Here is a 19,699-nt window from a genome sequence, read left to right on the forward strand (position 1 = left end):
ATGCTTTTTGAAACAATACTGGCATCAATATTTACAGTTTCCTTTTGATACTCTGCATAATATCCTGGTAACAGTAGCAGATTTGGCGGATATAGTGGCACAAGATTGGAGGTGGAGGAGAGAAGATTGGAATTTTCAAGTTTTCCTAGGATAAATGGTAAGTGTCACTTCAGTCTGGACTATATCAGAACTGGTCAATCCTCTATGAAAATGAAGAACTATTTGCTTTTTCTTCATTGAACCAACCCTTATGTCTGGTAGTTTTGTCTATTTATAGTGCCTATTATAAGTAAAACTATTTTCTTAGCTACTTTACAGCAAAAGAGTACTAATTTTCTATTTAGGATTTGTGTGTGTGTGTGTGTGTGTGTGTGTGTGTTTATCTGTGTTGAGGAGGGAATAAACAAATATACATCATGTAGGACCAACATTTTACTCATTCTCAGCACCTTGTAATTACTATAATTTTAGATTAACACTAATAATAAACAATAGAACACTCCAAGAAATCAGACATATGGATTCAGTTGATGCTTTACTGCATATGGAATGGAACAGGACTGGGTAGTGTCCATTGAGTAACAGACTGGGGCACATGCTGATGACAGGTATAGTTTATAAATTCTGTTTTTGCTAATAGATAGCTCTAGCTTCAAAAGATATGTTAATATTTTACTGAAAAATACACTAGAAGTTGATAAAAACTGACCTTTAAAAAGATACACTATTTCTGTCTTTAAGCAAATGTAATTGTTTTCATTCAATATTAAAAATGTGACTGTCTTAAAATATTTCATAATTTGCCTTAATTTCAATTCTACATGCTACACAAATCAAGATATTTTAATATTCTATGGTAATAAGTCAATTATATTTTGATTGTTGATGGTAATATTAAAAATTATATGAAGCATTTTTCACTCATGTTTGCAGATTTACACGAACACTTTGCTTCCATCTTCTTGTGAATCATGCAAAACCAGAGCTTTATTAATGAATTCATACTCCTGGGGCTATCTCAGAACACAAAAGTTGAGAAAATACTGTTTGTCGTATTTTTGCTAGTCTACTTTGCAACTATTGGTGGCAACATGATAACTGCAGCAGCAATTATCTACAGCCCTGCACTGCTGGGCGCACCCATGTACTTCTTCTTGGTATTTCTGTCATTACTAGATGCCTGCACTTCTACTGTTGTAACACCCATGATGATCGCAGGCTTCTCCTATGAAAGGAAGACCATCTCCTTTGAAGGCTGCATGGCACAACTATTTGCTATACACTTCTTTACTGCTGTAGAGGTGATTATCCTGTCAGTTATGGCTTATGACCGCTATGTGGCCATTTGCAAGCCCTTACACTACTCTTCCATCATGAACCGAAGGCTCTGTGTTCTTTTGGTTGGGGTAGCATGGATTGGAGGATTCTTGCATTCTATCATACAAATTGTTTTCACCTTGAAGTTGCCCTTTTGTGGACCTAATATCATTGATCATTACATGTGTGACTTATTCCCATTACTGAAGCTTGCTTGCACTGACACACACATTTTTGTTATTTTAGTATTTGCCAATAGTGGTTCTATCTGCATCATTATCTTCTCCTTATTACTTGTCTCCTATGGTGCTATCTTGTTTTCTCTGAGAGCCCACAGTTCTGAAGGACGACGTAAAGCTCTCTCCACCTGTGGATCCCATATTATAGTTGTTGTTTTGTTCTTTGTCCCATGCATATTAGTATATGCACGACCTTCGTCACCATTCTCCTTTGAGAAAAACACACTTATATTTGCCAATGTCCTGACACCATTGCTCAATCCAATGGTTTACACATTCAGGAATAAAGAAATGAAGAATTCCATCAGCAAAATTTGGAAAACACTGATAGTAGTTTCTGATAAATACTAAAAAACATTTTTATGGTGCTGGAGAGAAGAATTTGCCAGTGTGGGCATTTGGTGTGCTGCCAAGAACACCTGAGCTCAGCCCCACCACCCAGGTGAGAAGTCAGGCATGGTAGCATACCTTTAATCCAGCAGTGCTGAAGTGCAGATTCCAGTCATCAGGTTGGTAGACAGCTATTTTATCTGAGAATAGCAAGTTCAAGGTTTAGTCTAGATTTTGACAAGGAAATAGGGTAGAGAGCAGAAGATGTACATATACAATGCCCTTTTTCATCTCTACATTCATAGGCACAAACACCATCCCCAAAACATGTATAAACACATATATATGTAAACTCATCTATTTCCATGAACAACGAGGCAAAAGCAGTCACATATATGACAGTTAATGTAAATAAAAAGTAGCCAGTATTTACTCACACAATCATCTCATTATTTACTCAGAGAGAAAGACATTATATTGTTTGGTAGAAAGTACATCAATACTGAGGGTAAGAAATCTCTTTTCTAGATTATATATTCACTTTAAATTGGCCACTTAATGTTGCTTCATGAATATTAAACCAGTTCAAGTTCATATTCTTTTTATTTTTTATTTTTTTAAGTATTGTCTCATCCGTGTAACTTTATTTATTTATTTATTTATTTATTTATTTATTTATTAAAGATTTCTGCCTCCTCCCCACCACCACCCCCTATTTCCCTCCCCCTCCCCCGATCAAGTCCCCCTCCCTCTTCAGCCCAAATATCAATCAGGGTTATCTAAAAAAATAGTTTGAAAAAATTTAACAATTACAATGTTTGTCATTACCACTATATTTCATGTAAAGAAAAAATGATGATAAAGTAAAATAAATGTGTCCCTTAAATTAGGAAAGAAGCACACAAAACTTTTCCAAGAGGAAATGGGTTCTGAGTGATTCTATAAGACCCCAGAACCTTGAGAGTGGGATTAATTCAGAGCCTTAAATCTAGATCTTTCAGAATCATTTGACTCTATTTTAAGTTGGATACCTTCATGTTTCATAGAAAAAATGAGTAAGTTTTTCTTTTGTATGATGTCCCTGGCCAATAATTTCAATGACCAGATTTCATATAAAAATATCCATAAGGCATCTTGTCTTCTAGGTCAAACAATGGCAGGTATTGGGCATCACTTTTGAGCAGGACCAAGAAAGAAGTGATAGAATCCAGAGGATCTTGACATTTAATTACCATTAAAAAGAATAAAAAGCTAAAAAGAGTAATAAGTTAAAAAGAATAATAAATTTCAATTTATTTAGTGATTTACAGATTCTTTGTGTGTGTGTATATATATATATATATATATGAAATTGATTGCATTCAAATAGCTATCAAAAGAGATAAATAAAGTTAAGTCATATGTCACTTCATGGTTGTCGGTTTACAAAGTCAAGATGTCAAGTAGAATGTGCAGGAATTTAATTTAATTTAATTACACATTTTCCCTTTATAACAAAGTGCAATGCCTTTATGGGCATGATAACTAAATGCTCTTACTGTGTTTATGTCTCCTTATTTTTAATTACCAGAGTCGAAGTGCATGGTCCTACAAAGGATGTGTGAGACTATTGTTTTTCCATTTGCATACAAAGGAATGATATAAAAACACAAAACTGGAAACCATAACATATAAATAAACACCACAAAGATTTTTTAAAGGCTAAAAGCCCCAACAAAGCATTATGAGATGAAAAGCCTCCAAAAATATCTTTGAGTTCATTTGTGTTGGACTTATGTTTCTGGTCAAGGGATCTGCACTCAAGTACCCTTTGCATACTAGTGACATTCCATTGGAGAACAATAATTTTTTTGTGTGTGAACAGTTACCAATTTGGGTTACTGTATAGATAAAGGTAACTTGTCTATTGTCTAGTAAATAAATTCCCATTTGTGCATATGAAAGGAACTGCTCTTAAATCCATATGTATTGCAGGAATTCATTCTGCCAATAGCATTGAGTATTGCCCTTCAAGCATGGTCTTGGGGCTATGTGAGGACTGATAAGCCTGAGGGGAATGTTTGTTAACTCTTGTGCTCTTGCTTGGCTTGACATGGCTGGAGGCTTAAGGGGGTGGGGGTAAAGATTTAGCATGATATTGGCAGCGGCTTCAGCATTACTCTATGTATGTGACTTTGTCCTTTTATTACACCTCTTAATAAATTGCTTTTTTATAACTTTGTGAGTTCATGCATCATTTGGCACCCAATGTGAGGCTCAAACCCAGGACCCTGAGTTTGAATGTCTCATGCTATACTGACTGAGCAAGATGTCCTTCTTATGCTGTGAATATGTAACTCTCTCATCAATTGATGAATTAAAGCTGTTTCAGCCAATGGCCAGGCAGAAGAAAGCCAGGCAGGAAATCCAAACAAGGATACAGAGAGAAAAAAGGTGGATTCAGGAAGACACCATGTAGTCAATGAAGGAGTATTATGCCAGATCATCTCTGGTAAGCCACAGCCATGTAGCAATACACAGATTAGTCGAAATCAGTTAATTTAATTGTGAGAGCTAGTCATTAATGTGCCTAAGCCATAGGCCAAACAATTACAATTAATATTGAGCCTTTGAGTTGTTATCTTATAAGCAGCTATGGGACTGGCAGGTGGAAGGAAACCTGTCTAGTGGGACTAAGCAAGATGGAGAAAAGTTTCCATTCACACATATGTATATAGTAGAAAAACCAGTTGAACTAGTTGATAAGATGATCCAGAAGATTGGAGAACAGAGAGCATACAGTTATGGGTTGACAATACTATCATAATATATTGTTATATGTTTATTTCTGCCCTTGATTAAGGTATTGTATTTGTACAGCTCATTTAAAAATGTAATCTATATTTAATAAATATAACTTAATAGTCATTTATAATAGTCAAGATTATAGTCATATTAGTTAGGTTTTATAGATATATAGAGATATATTTCAGTTTTAGGTATTCTTCAAATATTTCAGAACCCTCCAGAATATGACATTTAAAGTGTTTTAAGAACTTAGGACTTTGTTTTGACAATAAGACACATCTGCTCCTTGCAGCACCAAGCTACGTCAAGAGAATGATGGGCATTGAAGAGACTTCTTACGGAGTTGGTTAGTCATTTGGGCAAGAAACTGTTCTTGCCTTGACTGCTTCATGGTATACTGTAAAATCTGGTCATGCAGAACCCACAGTAAAATGACTGTTGAACTTGTCTAAAGGTGAGGTGATCCTTTGAGGTTCCTGCTTCATGAAAGAGCCTATGAGGCATTCTGCAGGACACAGAAAAATGTGATGGACAAACTGCCAGTATTAGTGGACCTGTTTTTGAAATTTCCTGCTTCATGGAAAAATTTGCTGGATACTATGGGTCTGTGGACTGAGGATGGAGTCCACAACGGTACAGAAGAACTTTGGGTGACTGTCCAGGTAGCAAGATGTCTCTGTTAATTCTACAATTTTGGAAGTTGCTTGCAATGCACTTCCTCTTATTACTTAGGTAATATTATATTCTTCTGGAGTCTCTGATGGAATTGAAGAACAGATAGATAGTTATAGTTTTCCTTAGTTATGATAAAAGATAAAGTAAATAGAAATATTGTTACCGTAATTCTTGCTTGATACCTGTTTTGTTATATGTCATTTTATTATATTAAAGTTAAAACTTTCTTTTATAGTTAAACAGAAAAGGGGAGGTGATGTGGGAGTCCCCTCTGTGTGCCATGATTACCATTAATGAATACAGAAACTGCCTTGGCCTGTTGATAGGGCAAAACTTATGTAGGCAGGTATAATTGTACTGAATGCTAGGATAAAGGAGGGCAGAGTCAGTAGACGCCATGGAACTGCTACCAGAGATAGATGTGCTGAAATTTTGCTGGTAGGCCTCATTCTTGTGGTGATATACAGTCTAATGGAGATGGTTTAAATTAATTTGTAAGAATTAGTCAATAAGAAGTTAGAGCTAATGGGCCAATCAGTGATTTAATTAATCCAGTTTCTGTGTGGTTATTTCAATTCTGGGTGGCTGGGATGAACAAGCGTCTCCTTTGTCCAACATAAAATACTTCCTTTTTTTCCATTATATAATTTTAGCTTTTTTATCAAAAATCAGTCGTTCATTGATTGATTTTCTAGTCTTCAATTTGATTCCATTGGTCAACCTGTCTGTTTTTATGCCAATGCCACACTCTTTTTATTAATGTAACTCTATAATAGAGCTTTAATGTCAGGGATAGTGATGCCTCTAGAAATTCCTTTTTGTAAAAGATTGTTTTGGCTATTCTTAATTATTAGATTTTCATATGAAGTTAAGTATTGTTCTCTAGAGGTTTGTGAAGAATTGTGTTCAGATTTGATGCTGATTGCATTGAATTTGCTTTTTGTAGGAATGTCATATTTTTTATGTTGATCCTATCTATCCAAGAGCATGGGAGAGTTTTCCATTTTCTGATATCTTTTTCAATTTCTTTCTTCAAAGTCTTAAAGTTCTTGTCAAATAGGGATTTCACTTTTTTGTTTAGTGTTACACCAAGGTAGTTTATATTATTTGTGGCTACTGTGAAAGGTGATGTTTCTCTGATTTCTTTCTCAGCTTTTCATTTGTATTAGGGAGGCTACTGATTTTTTTTTTGAGTTGATCTTGTGTCCTTCCACTTTACTGAAGGTATTTATCAGCTGTAGGTCTTCCCTTGCAGAGATTTTGGTGTCATTAATGTATATTATTATATCATCTGCAAATAGCGAATGTTTGATTTCTTCCTTAGCAATTTGAATCTTCTTGATCTCCCTTTGTTGTCTTATTGATCTAGCTAGAACTTCAAGAACTACATTGAATAGATATGGAGAGAGTGTATAGCCTTGCCTTGTTCCTGACTTTAGTGAAATAGTGAAATATATTTGCGTTTCTCTTTATTTAACTTGATGTTGACTGTCTGCTTGGCTTATATTGCTTTTATTATGTTTAGATACTTTTTTCTTGTATCCCTGATCCTTCTAACACCTTTATCATAATGGATATTCAGTTTTGACAAAGCATTTTTCAGTGTCCAATGAGATTATCATTTTTTTCAGTCATGTCCACAACTACCTGTGCTTTCTGTTATGTTTTCCTGGTCAGTATGCTAGCTCTGTCAAGTAGGCTGAATTAGCAATTCTTTTCAGGCATCCTCCAAATTACAAAGAAAAGAGCAAAACAACATCCTAACTTTTCCTTAGGTTAGTGACAGCCTGTCTGGAAGGTTATGTGGCTACTTCAGATACTGACTATGGTTTTACAACCTGGCTGCCATACCATATAGAAATATGTGCCTACAGGGAACTAAGAATTAGTTTCACAGATTCATGATGTCTTAGGGAAACCTTAACAAGTCTCTTTTCCCTAAAGGGGAAATTTCTGAGGTCCCAGATCTCAAGTCATTTATTTCAACAGCAGATTGAACACCTTACTGACAAAGTTAAGTTCTGTGCCCCAAGATATGGTGTAGATCCATAAACAGACACACACAGTCAACATTATTTAGCTAGTTCCAAAGTAAATAGGACTCACTGAGGTCCAGAAATTTTTGTAGCAGTTCTATGAGGAAAACTTGTAATCGCCAACCATCACTGAGATCTTCCTTTTCTTCTCAGACAGTGGTATGATGACATAAGAGTATCAGGAATGAAGATTCAACAATTTCACTCAAATTCCTCTGGGAAGGCCTCAGTATTTTTCAGTGTCCAATGAGATTATCATTTTTTTCAGTCATGTCCACATCAGGCTGGCATTCTTCTGCTGCACACACCAGACCAGATGTTTTGGCAGCCACCGAGGTTCATTCTCCTATGAAAAATTGCAAACATACCCTCAACGCTATATTAAAACAGGGTCAGGTTCTTTTTGCAATCCATGCAAGAGTTTTTGCATTTTGTTTTAGCAAAGGTAACTCTGATGCAATCATGCCCAACTCTATCCTTGGCAAATTGCTCACAGAAATTCACATTCATGTAATTTAGGATAAAAAGAGCATGGTTTAAGGCACTATGTGGAGATTGAGGGCATAATTTCTCCATTTTTATCTTTTGAAGTTGTGTTTTCAAGGAGCTGTGGACATGCTTCACAACTCCTTGTTCTTGAGAATTATAAGGAATACCTGTTTTATATTTAATATCTCATTGGGAACAAAATTGTTGAACTGCTTTGCTAATATATTTGATCCATTATTTGTCTTTATGGTTTTAGGAATTTCCATATATGAAAAACACTTTAAACAATGAGTTATTACAAGCTTAGTGGCTTCTCCAGTCTGTGTGATGGTCATTAAGAAACCTGAGTATCTGTTAATTGGCACATGCACATATCCTAATTTTCCAAATTCAAAATATGAGTAAGTGATTAGGAAGTAGGCCTTGAGGATTTACTCCCAGATGAGGTACAGGTAAATATTGTGAGCATTTATCACAATGCTTAAAAATCTGATAAGAAATTTTTCTTGTTAATCCAAATTGTTTTCTTAAACTTTTACTGTTTTGATCATGTAAAGCATGTGATCACTGAGAAAACTTAACTTGTATAAAGCTTCTACAATTATAGGCTTATGTAGAACATCTCAGTGCCTCTTGGCGTTAGCTGTCCATTCCTATATTCTTTCCCTTACTCCCCCTTCCTCTTCCTTTCTTCATTTAGGCCTCATATCCATTCCATCCCATCTCTCCATATTTATATATTCTCTATATTCTAAATGACCTTACTTTCCCAATAGTCTCTTACTCTATCACTCTGTGCCTATCTATTGTGGTTATACAGATTTAGCATACCTATTGAAAGATTAAAGCTAACATTCCCTTACAAGAGAATACAGACCACATTGGTCTTTTTGGATCTGGGTTACCTCACTCAGGATGATTTTTGTTAATTTCATCCATTTACATATTCAATGCAATTCCCATCAAAATACTCATAATTTTTTTTCAGAGGAACTGAAAAAAAAAACTTATGCTTCTTATGACAAATACTCTAGATAGCAAAACCAATAAAAGTGTGGATTGAGGTATCAGCATCCAGATTTCAAATTATTCTACATAGATATAATAATAAAATTTATAGTACTGGCATGAAAACAAGACATATGACACCACTGCTAAATCCTATGGTTTACACATTTAGGAATAAGGAAATGATAAATGCCATCAGAAAAATGTGGAAGAGATTGAAAGTGATATTTATTAAATATTAATGTTACTTTCACACTGTTTGGGAGAAGAATCAATGACTAAGGACATTTCTATGTCAGCATGAGGATAGGAGTTTCCAGAACTAATGTCAAAATCTGAGCATGGAAGTACATTTCATTCTAGTGTTGGTGAATAGGAGATTTATAGATCCCAGAGTTTTATTTTGCTGCAGATATATTCAAGAAAGAATAAGTTGAAGTTTCAGTAGAGACTTGCCTTAAGAAAATAAGGTAAAATGCAATAAATGCTCATAGTCAGTCCCTTATTTTGGTTCTGCATGAATTTTCACAGATACAAACACCATTAACCCTGCATGTATACTACATGTATACCATACACACACATATACACACATACACACACATACACACACACCAATATAACAAATAAAAATACACTGTTAATGTAAAGAATAAAGAATTATTGGGCAAATAAAATATTAATTTTTATAAAGAAATAACGTCATTTGATACAGAAGACAACAAGAGTGGAAATGTGAATAAGTTTCTAGGTTCATATTTTTATTCTGGATTGGCTCCTCATCATTGTTAAATAAAAATAAAGGTAGTTCAATTTTATCTTCTTACTTATTTAATTACACATTTGAAATGTTTCAACTATTTGACTGCTTTCTATTAATGCTATGCTTCACTTAAAATTTTGGTTGACAAAATAAATGTGTATTTAGACATGAAAAATATAAAAACTATTCCTATAGAAAACAGGTTTCTAAGTGACGTATTGGGACTTCAGAACCTAGAAATTCAGAGAGTGGTGAGGAGGGAGGGTTACTTTTTCAATTTTCTGACCAATAAAATGCTTGAGATCAGCTGTAATTTCTCTTGAATGATGCAACTAACTGATTCCAATGAGTTCTTGGACCCTGATTAAATAAATAACCGATAATGCCCCACAAGCACTTCTTGCTGTACTCGAATGCTCGTGGGGCATTACTGTCCTAGCCACAGCTTTGCAATAACAGTGACATAGTGAATATGAAAATAAAGCCAGAGCAAGCAGATTTAAAATTAGTTTTCAAAATGTCAGTTTATTTCAAATTATCACATGATTTTAATATTCTTATCTTTGAGTGCGCAGATGATAACTACATTTTAAACTTATGAATAAAGGTTATTAAAATTGAGTTGGGTGGTGGTTGCATACGCTTTCAATCCCAGCACTCAGGAGGCAGAGGCAGGCAGATCTCTGTGATTTGCGGGCAAGCCCAGTCTACAAAAGCTAGTTCCAGGACAGACTTCAAAGAAACCCTGTCTAAAAAAAAAAAAAGATTGTTAAAATTTAGAGACTTTTATGTCTCTTCATGTTTAAGTTTTTTTACATTCATATTGTCGAGGAATTTGCAGAAAATTAACTTACTGTTAAATACCTTCTGTTCAGAATCAACAGCAGTAGCAAGTAACTGAATTTTATGGTAAAAAAATGCTAACTATTTGGTGCATCAGTTAATGATTAAAGAAACCACAGAGGAAGTTTCAAAATATGTTGATATCACATTAAGCAACATAAACACTAGTTTTAGGAAGAACAAGACTGGGACTGAATTCTTTACATCTCTCCCTGCTTTTGTGCCTGTCTGTACTTTGAGGTGACTGGCATGTCTGCTTGTCTGTTGTGTGTGTCTGAACTGTTTGTCTTTAGTTCTGTCTGATATGTTGTGCATGTTTTGGTTCCATATCTGCATCAGTCTCTTCTGTGTCTGTTCCTGTGACTGAGTAAAGGGTTTGCTCTATGTCAATTGAAAAGCAGAGAAAATGTGTGGGAAAGAGATAAGAGAATCTTTACAACGGTCTTTAACAGGGATTTAAAAGGGAGGAAGTTGCTTTACTGACTCCAGCTGATCCAGAAGGACATCCCAAACTGCAAGTGTATGTTATCAACCTAAATGAACTTTCTTTTCCAGAATTTATGGAATTTTTTGTTTGTTTCAGTTTGTTTTCAACCTTTTGGCTGCTTTCAGGAAATAGTTATCAGAACACAGACATACATTATTCTGGCTCAGGAATGTGGGACAGAATATTAATATAGTAGGAAATTTATGAATTTATAATAGATTTGAAAAACTTATTAGATGGGAAATATGCATAGTAGTTTACATTTTTGTCTTAGAGGGAAGTTAAATTCAAGTAACCTGAGTACATACTAGGATAGAAGGTTAAATTTATAGTCAAGTGATTTCAAAGATTATCATCTTTCTTTCAGATCAGGGAAAAAATTAATCTTTTGGGATTAAGAAATAGTTTCAGAAAATTATACCAGCACAGTTTGTATCAAAAAGTTTGTGAACAATATATAGAATACATCTGACATCTGACCATATTTGTAAAAGAAATAGGAAAGAAGTAAAAGTATTCCTGTTTTCAGATATCATTCTACACACACACACACACACACACACCAGAAAATTTATGTATCTGATAAAAACTTTTATTAAAGTAGCAGAACACAATATAGAGAGACAAAAATATCAGTAACTTTCCTGAACATATACAACAAACCTACAACAACAGCAACAAAAAGATATCAGAGAATAAATGTTACTCATCACCTAAAAATATATCTTGGAATAAATCTTACTAAAAAAGTGAAAGATATTTACAATGAAATTCAGGTGTTCAACTTTAGAACCCATTTGCTTGATTGGTTCTTTTTTTTGCAACAAGATAGAGTCACCTGAGCAGATGGAAGATTAAATTTAGGAAACGACCCCATCATATTGGCCTCCAGGCTAGTCTGTGGGTATTTCTTTGATTGATAATTGATCTAGAAAAGGTATCATTCCTGGGCAAGTGGTCCTTGGGTGTATAAGAAAGAAATGGAGCTCTTCAGGCATTCAAGCCTGGAAGAACTATTCCTCCTTGGTCTCTGTTTCACTTCCTACCTCAAGGTTACTTGAATTCCTACCTCCAGGTTGCTAGAGTTCCTACCACAACTTCCCTCTGTGAAGGAAAATAATGTGGAAGTGAAATCATATAAATGACTACTTTCCCAAGTTCAACATGGCCATTTATTTTTATCCCAGGAATATAAGCTAAACCAAGACATTATTAAAATTTCACATTTAATATACTAAAATTGAATTTTATATAACTAGAAGATTATAGAATTCTGGGTACATTTTACAAGGGATGGATGCCATCTTCATATCCCAGTGCTTGTAAATCCCTGATTATGATCCCACATTTTATTGTGTTTTAAACTTTAAAATATTCCAATAATTTTTACTATTGTAAACACAAACTTCTTGGGCTGGAGAGATGGTTCAGCATCTAAGAGGACTTTTTGTTCTGGCATAATCCTCAAATTTCATAACTGGTTCTAGAATTTCATGACTCACTTCTAGTTATGGTGGTAGTTATGACACCCCATTTTAATGGATTATATTCCCAAAGTTTGGGCTACAAGAAAGCATTTCCATTTTAAGGGTCTGCTGATATAAAGTTGGTATCAGAAAGAAGAAAAGCAAGTAATATGGATAATTGATAAAAGAGGTGAAGTTGTTGCTTTGGCACAAAATAACAACAGTTGGAAAGAATTTGATACAGTATTCTAGCGAAGTATGCTGAAGGTAAAATTTGGGGTGGGTCATTATTTTAGAAGCTTGGAAAGTCAGCAACTGAAAGAAATGAAGACAGTAGAGGGCTGTCTCATGAGGTCTCCAGAGGAGATAAAGACTACCTCATGAAACATAAAATTTTCTTTCTTGTGATATATTTATCAAGAATCTTGCTTCATTCTGCCCATGTTCTATATCTGAGTTAAGATGAGTTCAAAGATAATGAACAAATTTATTTGGTAGAAGAGATTTCTGAACCAGAGAATATCCAGGCTCTTTCTAGGCTACATTTTTATTGCACATAGCATAGTATTCACTAAAGAGAGCAGAATATTTGGGCAAAAATAGTAATTTGTCAAATAAGAAAAGAGCTCTGTTTAGTTAAATGTGTGCTTCCAAAAAGGTTATATTTGCTAAACAGTAACATCCTTTTCTGAACTGTGATAGGGACAAATTAGCCCTAAGTGTATGACTCCACCCCTGAATGGAACATATCCTAATGATCCTCTACTAGTGTTCATACAAGCAACTCTAATGTCATTGGCTCAAAATAAAAGACAGAAATATAGAAAGACTATTGGGAAAGAAGGTCACCAGGATAGGAAGGAGATAATAGAGGGTGATGTATGGCTATTTTGATACATCATATATATGTTCATACATATTGTCAAAAAATAAAAATGAAACAAAAATTCAAAGAGATAATAAAGACATTGCTATTAATACTGTCTATACTAATTTTTCTTCAAAAATATTATTATATTATTCATATTATATTTATAGATTAATAGATAGACCCTTATGGCAAAAATCATCTGTTACAATGGAAAAAACATACAGGAATTTAACTTAAATTCTACACATAGACACTGTATCCCATCCATTATACAACTATTCTGTCACTTGACAGGGTGGTATACAAAAACATCATAAATAAAACGCCCTGAAGTGTTTCTTCAGGATGCCTTTTTTGTGTAAATAGAAGCATGAACACTCTACCTAGTGAAAAAGTATGCAATATTAATGGGGCATGAAATTGTTCAAACCCTAGGAGAGCAAAGTCTCAGAGGGAGATCACCTCTCAGGAAACTCAAATTAAATTCCAGTTGCAGTTAAGGAGGGATTTACTTTCCTTTATCCTTAAAATGTGATTAAGACTATATGAGATGAACATTAAGAGCACTTTCCTTCTTCACAGTGTAGATCTTAGGAGGGAAGGAAGAGTTGACTATAAACATTGCCTTTTGTCACCACTGAATGGAATATCACAATAGAGAATAAGCACTGGAAATCTCCTGAGTTTTCAATAAAATATCACATGGTAAGACTCATAAACACAATTTTACAGTTTTAGAGATGGGTTTTTGATTGTGAAAAAGTACTTTAAATTTTGTTTGTTTGGTTTTGCTCAGGCCATTATGTGATTAATGAAAACATTGAAGTTTTTACTTCATAAATGGGTTTTTAAGGGCACTGCTTGCCTATACCTTTTTTAAATGTCAATTTTATGACCAAAATCCAAACATGAAGAAGTTTTAGTAAAAGTAAAATATGAGGAGTCTAAAATATAGCACTTAAAAGTAGTAACACCTAATAAATAGTAGTTGTTAAACAATATTTTTCTTCCTTCCCTTTACTTTTTTCATTTTTTCTTTCATTCCCCTCCTCCTTTTCTTTCACCTTCCCTCCTTTCATTGATGATCCTTGTTTGCTTTCTTGCTCAGTATTTCTTCTTCCCTTGACTCTTACTTTTTTCATGCTTAATGTGATGAAGCATATTTCACCTTTTTATCTCTATATAGAAATCAAGTAACGTAGAAAGCATCAATGCTTTGCATTTTATATTATCTTTGCAATACTATATTATTTGCTTTTATAACAGTATATTTAATTAGAGTGAATAAAAAATCCACTTGTCTATATTTAGGTAAAAATGTGATAGGCTTTGAGATTGAATAAACAATACTAGTCATGGTACATTGAAGTGCTGTGCTAAACTCCATACAATATTGCAAACAAATATAAATGTACTTTTTTACACTGCTACACAGTAACAAATGATTCAAGAAAGGCATTATGAACTCAGTAGGGTCACAAAATGAATACCACAATTTAAGTAAATTTAATTTCCCCCAAGCACTAGGTTTCTACCTCAGAAAAAAATCTTAGATGAAGTTCAGAACTGCTGTAGTGTTTTTAGTCCTGGCCTGAAACCTTGAATGTCCAAATTACCAAGTCATTCAAAGAGAGGTTTCAGAATCAATTCTGAAGGAACTGATAAGAAGCAGTGGAATGTCTATTCTCTTACATTTCAGAAATAGTGAGACAATGAATGTTTGGACATGTAGGGGACTCTGCAGAGCAGTCATGAAGAGTGGAAATGCATTGTTACCCAAAGAGAAAGTATTTCTTAGAGAGCTGCTGAAAGGAGTTTCCATAGCTATGCTTATAAATGAACAATATTTTATTGGTACTTAACAGTATGAAATAAAAATATGAGTGGCTTCATGAGTGAAATTTATCATAAAGATAATTTCATGTAAGATTTTTATTTGCTACCATTGGTGATAACATTATTTTGTAATATAGTCAAATCAGCTTCCTAGAATGATATTTCTGCTAGTCCCTACGGCTTATTTGAATGTCATTCACACTTTGTATTAACAAAGAAATCTTGTTATCTTTATACAGATTGGATATGCTCCAGTGGTTCAGTTGTTTGGTGCATGGTGCTTAAATACACATATTGGTATGATAATTAATTTTAATGCTATCAAACATGGGAAGGGAATAGTGGGGGAATGTGCACAGTTGAATACAAGGAAGAAGTCTTCCCAATGTCACTCCACAAGAAGATGGCACAGAGACCACAGTTCCCTTTGTGGTAGACATGGAAAAGATCAGGAATAGCCTTTGAATATTCAACTATGTGACTTTTAGGGGTAAGAAGGGCACGAGATATTTCAGGAAAAATATTAGTAGAGCCAGTTGGTCCTTGTATGAATATATGTATTTGAAAATCAAGATTGTATAGGGGTGGGATAGGGTTTTCTCTTCATTATGGCCAATTAAGGCAAAATTATAATTGCTCAAAACATTAATATGAGATGTTATACTGTCAGCATATGAGTTCACTACTATGGTGAATGGCCTACAAATTTTACAACCTTTTCAAAACTTCAAAGAAAATTAATTTTTGTGGGTTGTAATTTTGATGATTAATTTGAAATATTCCATAATAGTCGCAACTTATATATTATAAGATATATAATTTTATCATTCACTTTTATATTGTGAAGTATAGTAACACTATCACTAAATGGCCATGTAATTTTTCTTGAATTTCTGACGTAACTAACTATGAAAATGCTTTGTGTTTGAGGTCTTCATGTTAACAGTGTTTCATTCATGTGATGTAATACTGAGTTGTAGTTTTGTTATCTACAATTATCCCTGTTAGGAGCATTTTAGATAATTCTGTGTTTTGAATTGACACTGGATCATTACTGATTTTACTTTTAGGATATAATTTGAAGACTGAGTTTACTAATACAAAGTTAAACAGACTTGTGATTTTCAAACACCTCTGATGCTGATGTATTTTCTAAAAGTATTGCTGGAATAACCTGATTTCATTATAATTAATATAACTTTTAAATTTTGAGAAGACATTTGTCTTTTGAGTGACTCAGTTTTCACTTCACCATGTCTTTAAAATAATCTTGAAATAAATACTCAAATGTAGTCTGAAGAATATCTTGATACAAAATTGTGAATTGTCTAGGTATAATTACAGAATGTTTTAATTACAGCTTTTGATTATAGAGGAGAAAGGGTCAGGAGTTTAAGGTCATCCTAAGCTAAATGGTGAGTTTGAACCCAGCTTTGACTACTTAGATCTTGTCAATTTCCCACCAATGTAAACAACTATCAAATCATTTTTTTATGAACAGAGATCATGTAGTCTGTTATTTTTTCTGTGATAAATAACATAATTTACTAAGTTGGATTTTGTTGTTGTGGTTGCTTTTTAGGAGTGATCAATTTTCCTTATACTTACCATAAAATTACCATAGGCTAATTTTAATATACTTTTAGTTTTTCTATATATTTAAACATTGATACTTGTATCCAATTGAACATGATCATATCTGCCATTAATCCACTCTCCAAGTCTTCCCAAGTCAAATGAAACACACCTCTTACAACATTATGATTCTCTCTCTCTCTCTCTCTCTCTCTCTCTCTCTCTCTCTCTCGATAACTCACTGAATTCAGGTACTGTTGTCCATATGCACATAGGTGTGGTCCTAGATAGTGGATCATGGGAACCATACCAGTATCCATAACCTCAGTAAAGAATGGTTATACACTGAGGCAGCAAACTCCACAGGAGTAGGTCCAAGGGAGCAACTGCTGAGGGAATAGGCTGGAGTCCATTACATCTATTGGTCCAGACATGAGTCTGGAACCTCCAAGGGAGTAGGTCTGAGCCAGAGACCTCTGCAGGACTGGCCAAAACCAGGAACCTCAGCAGCAGCTGACCCAGGCAAGAGACATCTACAGAAACAGGCCAGAGACAGCAACCTCCACCGGAGCATATCTGAGGCAACAACCTCCACAGGAGAGGGTTCAAGGGAGACACCGCTGAGGGAGCAGAATTGAACCAGAGACCTCTGCAGTACCAGACCTCCTTAGCCTTATTCCCCAAGGAAAGGTGAGTGTGAATATTTTTACCACTTTACCTTGTTGATTCTTAGTAGAGACCATGGATGGTTTTTCTTAAAATCCAAATTTAACATCTTATATCTTTGAACTTAAAATTTTAAAAAAACTTTTGTATATGTCGCATATTTTGACTAGGAGACTGAGTTTTGCCCAGTCTCATTTTTTGATTCCTTTCAGTTACTAAGACAACAGCATCATTTTTATAAGCTCTGGACACATAGAAAATTGATGACTTTAAAAAATTAATACTAGAATCATGTTAATGGCAGCTATCCTTGTATAAAACTTGCTGAGTTATGAAGAACAGATTACTTGATATGAAATCTAACACACTTCATGCTGTAAAACAAAACTTTATTGTTTAAAAGTACATTTATCTCCTCTTTTGGTAGATGGAGCTTCAAATCACCACTGCAGATGACTCAGCATAGCCTTGTGCAATGCAGATGACAAACACAATTAATAATATTTAGTCTTTGGTTTATTATTAAGGTATGATTTCCAATTGAATTTCAGTATTTTATTACAAGAAACATTTAGAAATTGACAAAAGTTGAAAATCCAAAATAGAATTCTCTATCACAATGGTTTTATTCAAAATTATTAAAACTTGTGACTATTTTAAATTTTTCAATGGTTTCTACCTCAATTTTATGTAATAACAAAATTTTTTTAAAAAAAACAAAACATACCTGTTCCCGTCATTGTTTTGAGTAGTAATAAAATCAAGATAATTTTACATAAAAATGCAACATATTGTTGAAGCTTTAGTCTAAATTTTTAAGATTTATTTTTTCTTGTAATTGCAGATTTCATATATTTTTCTTTCAAAGTCCTCTATAAAATCATGCAAAACCAGAGCTTTGTCACTGAGTTTATACTCCTGGGACTTTCACAGAACCCCCATATTGAGAAAATATTATTTCTTATATTTTTATTGGTCTATCTTGCAACTGTTGTGGGTAACATGATGATTGTGGTGACCATTATCTACAGTCCTGCACTGCAGAGCTCCCCTATGTACTTCTTCTTGGCATTCCTATCTTTTTTGGATATATGTGTCTCTTCTGTTGTCACACCAAAGATGATTGCAGATTTGGTTTATGAGAGGAAGACCATCTCCTTTGAATGTTGCATGACACAGGTCTTTGCTTCGCACTTTTTTGCTGCAGTGGAAGTCATCATCCTGGCAGCCATGGCCTATGACCGCTATGTGGCCATATGCAAGCCACTACACTACTCTTCCATTATGAACAGGAGGCTCTGTGGCATTCTGATAGAGGTGGCCTGGGTGGGAGGATTCTTACATTCTACCGTACAAATTGTCTTCACTTTGCAATTGCCCTTCTGTGGACCCAATGTCATTGATCATTTTATATGTGACTTGTTCCCATTGCTGAAACTTGCCTGCACTGACACACACATTTTTGTCATTTTGGTGTTTGCCAACAGTGGCTCTATCTGCATCATTATATTCTTGCTTTTGCTTGTTTCTTATGGTGTCATTTTGTTTTCTTTGAGAGGTCACAGTTCTGAAGGGCGAAGTAAGGCTCTGTCCACCTGTGGATCCCATGTTGCTGTTGTAGTTTTTTTCTTTGTTCCTTGTATATTAATATATGCCCGACCTACATCTCCATTCCCCTTTGAGAAAAATGTGTTTGTATTTACGGATGTCCTTACACCATTGTTCAATCCTATGGTGTACACTTTCAGAAATAAGGAAATGATAAATGCGATAAAGAAAATGTGGAGGAGGCTGGTAGTGTTTTCTGATAAACAATAAATTTTTGTATTTACAAGACTGAGGAGATGGCTCAATGCACAAAAGGACATGCTGTGTAATAATAAAGTCCTTTGTTTGGTTCCTTATTACTCATGCTCAAAGCCAGGTATGGTAGATAATTTTTTACCTACTGTTGCTGAATCAGAACCAGGCAGATGCTGGGGATGAACTGAGCAAGGAATCTTTGATTAACACAACTAGCTAAAAACCCAGTCCCAGACCTTTCCTTAAGACAACACGGTAAAGAACGACAAAAAAAGGATCTTTTAACACCTCCTGAAGGCCTCTCAGGCATGTGAATTTGTACTTGCATTTTCTACATGTTCTCACATACATTCACCCAATAAGCATACAGAAACAAATAATTGCATTTAGCTGGCTTCATGTAAAGAAAAGACGAAATGTACATTCACTTATGAAAGTTCTTCATAATTACACTTATATAAATATATAGAAACTATTCTATAGAGAATGCATTAACACTGTATATGAG

General features: G+C 34.3%; 2 protein-coding genes across 3 annotated transcripts; both read left to right on the plus strand.

Annotated features, from left to right (window-relative positions):
* Positions 1–941: 941 nt before the first annotated feature.
* On the plus strand, positions 942–9,123 carry LOC130879014 (olfactory receptor 4C15-like). 2 transcript variants are annotated; one of them, XM_057776990.1, is made up of 2 exons: positions 972–1,831; positions 9,048–9,123. In XM_057776990.1, exons 1-2 carry the CDS (start codon positions 972–974, stop codon positions 9,121–9,123), a joined length of 936 nt encoding a protein of 311 aa, XP_057632973.1. The 2 variants fall into 2 exon arrangements, with proteins under 2 accessions (XP_057632982.1, XP_057632973.1); XM_057776999.1 differs by lacking the exon at positions 9,048–9,123 and having other exon boundaries at positions 942–1,907.
* Positions 9,124–18,270: 9,147 nt separating this feature from the next.
* Positions 18,271–19,206, plus strand: LOC130877230 (olfactory receptor 4C15-like). Its single transcript, XM_057774313.1, has one exon. The coding sequence runs from the start codon at positions 18,271–18,273 to the stop codon at positions 19,204–19,206; it is 936 nt and encodes a 311-aa protein (XP_057630296.1).
* The last annotated feature ends 493 nt before the right edge of the window (positions 19,207–19,699 follow it).

This window comes from Chionomys nivalis, chromosome 1 (assembly GCF_950005125.1).
Source record: "Chionomys nivalis chromosome 1, mChiNiv1.1, whole genome shotgun sequence".
Lineage (NCBI taxonomy): Eukaryota > Metazoa > Chordata > Mammalia > Rodentia > Cricetidae > Chionomys > Chionomys nivalis.

Excerpts from the sequence above, each read along its gene's own strand:
- LOC130877230 (XM_057774313.1), top strand. The coding sequence starts at position 18,271 with ATGCAAAACCAGAGCTTTGTCACTGAGTTTATACTCCTGGGACTTTCA.
- LOC130879014 (XM_057776999.1), top strand. The coding sequence starts at position 972 with ATGCAAAACCAGAGCTTTATTAATGAATTCATACTCCTGGGGCTATCT.